General features: G+C 37.1%; 1 protein-coding gene across 2 annotated transcripts in view; it reads right to left on the reverse strand.

Annotated features, from left to right (window-relative positions):
* The window catches only part of LOC107618963 (protein Brevis radix-like 2), a 4,228-nt gene that overhangs the window by 1,149 nt on the left and 554 nt on the right, over positions 1-2,525 (reverse strand). Inside the window, exons 2-4 of one of the 2 annotated variants that reach the window (XM_016321159.2) lie at positions 2,155-2,313; positions 1,531-1,907; positions 134-269 (exon numbers count right to left, since the gene is read on the reverse strand). In XM_016321159.2, the coding sequence (XP_016176645.1) occupies positions 134-269; positions 1,531-1,907; positions 2,155-2,274 (633 nt within the window). In that variant the 5' untranslated portion in view covers positions 2,275-2,313. Of the gene's footprint in view, positions 1-133; positions 270-1,530; positions 1,953-2,154; positions 2,520-2,525 lie in introns of those variants that run through there. The other variant, XM_021110674.1, reaches the window with a different exon arrangement.

Raw genomic sequence — 2,525 nt, forward strand, 5'->3', positions numbered from 1 at the left:
GTGCAAAATACAACACATTGTTATACACCAAGTTAGAATCCAATGTTAACATACTTCTAAATCATTGAAGAGCCAGGTTCCTAACTAGGCTTAAATTCTTGACATCAATTTACAAAAAGGTTTATGTGCACACCTCATCTTCAGATCTAGGTGGGGTTGGAAGAGGAACAGCTTGTTGATTGAACCTTTGAACATTGTATAACTCCATGACCTTGTCGTAGTTTTCGGTCCACCACCTCTGAGCTTGCCATTTATTGAACATCTCTCGACTGATCACACACATAAACTGACAATTAGAACTGTCTTCAATAGGCTTTTCAAAAAAGAAAACAAAATCTGACATCAAGCTCTTACAATGACCATAGAAAAATAGAAACAAGAAATGGCAGAATGACAAATTTGAGGGATTAGATGATTGATGTACATGCAAAGACAAACGTGAAGGTTAAACCCGTTGTAACAATTATGAATTATCTAAGAAAAGAAGTAAATAGTTCAAGGCATTCATAGGTGAAGTGTTCTGGCATGAACAGAACCACAGTCCACAGGCAAGAACTTTTATAGTTCTCACCAATCAAAAAAATAGACTACTACACCCACACACGGGAAACATTTGATTGTCGCCAATCTAATTACCAACTAATACTTGAAGGTAATCTAAAATTATAATTATCATGGTTAAATAATCATATATTTTAGAGACTCCAATAAGAGAAATGGATCCCGGCTGTTCTCATGAACAGCAGGGGAATTGCTACAAAAGTGGATCAAACAGACACAAGACAATTGCACCAATTGGGTACGATTAACAAAATAAGAAATAAAAAATGTTATGGAATAGAAAGTTATATTTTTGACGGCCTAACCAACACGCCAAATGAAGGAGTTTTCATTAACTCATGCAAACAAATAAAAAAGACACATGTTCATGAACTATTATTAATGATTGAATAGACCATTCTAGTAACCTTTCCTGATTCTTGTCTTGTAAACTTAAATTTAAATTCTCTTTATTAATAATAAACAGTGTTTTTTCTCCACAAAAAGAGTTTCTTGTATTTCTGCTTTTTTTTTTGCTGCATAGAACAGGTTCTTTATCTTTTCTTTTTCTTTTTCTTTTTCTTTCTTTTCTTTTTTTCTTCTTTTTTTGGGCTGAGAGGAGGGAGTGCATTTAAATCACCAGGCTAAGATTAAAAGTTCATTTTGCTTTTGCCCCAATTCTTGTACCACCACACAAGCATGAGCTACTGACAATGGAACAAAGGTGAGGTCCTCCAAAGAGGCACAACACAAACAACATAGATCCTGCCAATCTAGAATCTCAAGGCTCAACAAAAAGCATGTGATCACTCTCATACAAAACATGTACTTAAATGCCAGATCAAATAAGAGAAAGGTTCAAATCACAAAGGACAAAGCCACACACAGGAAAAAGCTAGCTACATGTGATCACACATTTACACAACTCAAAAGCAAATTGGAACCTTGTTCAATTGCCACAACATACAAAACAAGATAAAGGGTAGTTACCTGAACCGTATCCGCTTCAGATCGTTCCCACCCTGAGGCAATGAAACAAAAGTAATGAGCACACCGGGCTCCACTTGTGCAACCCATTCTTTAGGCTCATCCTCCTCCATGAACACCACTGACTCGGTCCGTCCACTAACCGATGCCGGCGTCCCTTCCCCACTCGAAAGCCCTTTCAACCTGGCTTCCATTTCCTTCCCCCACATCCTTGGGGTTGAATTGGAGCTACCCGTTCTTCGGTAGGCCCAGTGAAACCTCGCTGAATCCGAACCCATATCCGAGTCAGCATAATTCCCTTTCCTATTACCATTTGAAGATCCGGAACAAGGCTTGCAATTCTTATATGCCCCAGAAGCCTTCACTGCCATGTCCTTGATCTGCAAAAACCAAAAATCCATCTCTTTTTTCACAATGGTTGCACTCTTTGAGAGGAACAAAATAAGAAAACAAAAATGAGTCTTTTTTTTCTTCTCTCTCATTCCATGATTTGTTTTCCTTCGGGCTTCAATAATTCAATAACGATGAAATTGAGAAATTCTAATTCTATTATATTAGTCTTATTGAGTAGAATCCAAAAACATGAAGGAATGCATAATTTTAAGAGCTGGCTTTTAGAATTTGTACCTGGGCAGTGAGAGCCTTGATGGCTTGCTTCGTGCTTGGTGTATGAACAGCTTCTTCATCTTCTGGTTGGTGAAGAGATCCATTGTTGAGTTGTTTGGAACATGCTATGCAAGTTAACATTTTTTTTTGCTGATTTCCTCCTTCACTTGATTCTCAACTCTAAAAGGAAAAAAAGTTAACCCAAGTTATCACTACCAACCCCTATCTTAATGGGGGGAAATGATGGCACTTTTCAACAATCATATACAAATTAAAGATCTGGGGCCAACTTTTTCAATCAACTAAATTTAAAAAACAAAAACAAAAAATAACGAAATCTCCATTGGATCAAATGTGCTGCTCTGCACAACAAGAACTATGTTTTCAAATCC

The sequence above is a fragment of the Arachis ipaensis genome, chromosome B09 (genome assembly GCF_000816755.2).
Source record: "Arachis ipaensis cultivar K30076 chromosome B09, Araip1.1, whole genome shotgun sequence".
NCBI classification, from domain to species: Eukaryota; Viridiplantae; Streptophyta; class Magnoliopsida; order Fabales; family Fabaceae; genus Arachis; species Arachis ipaensis.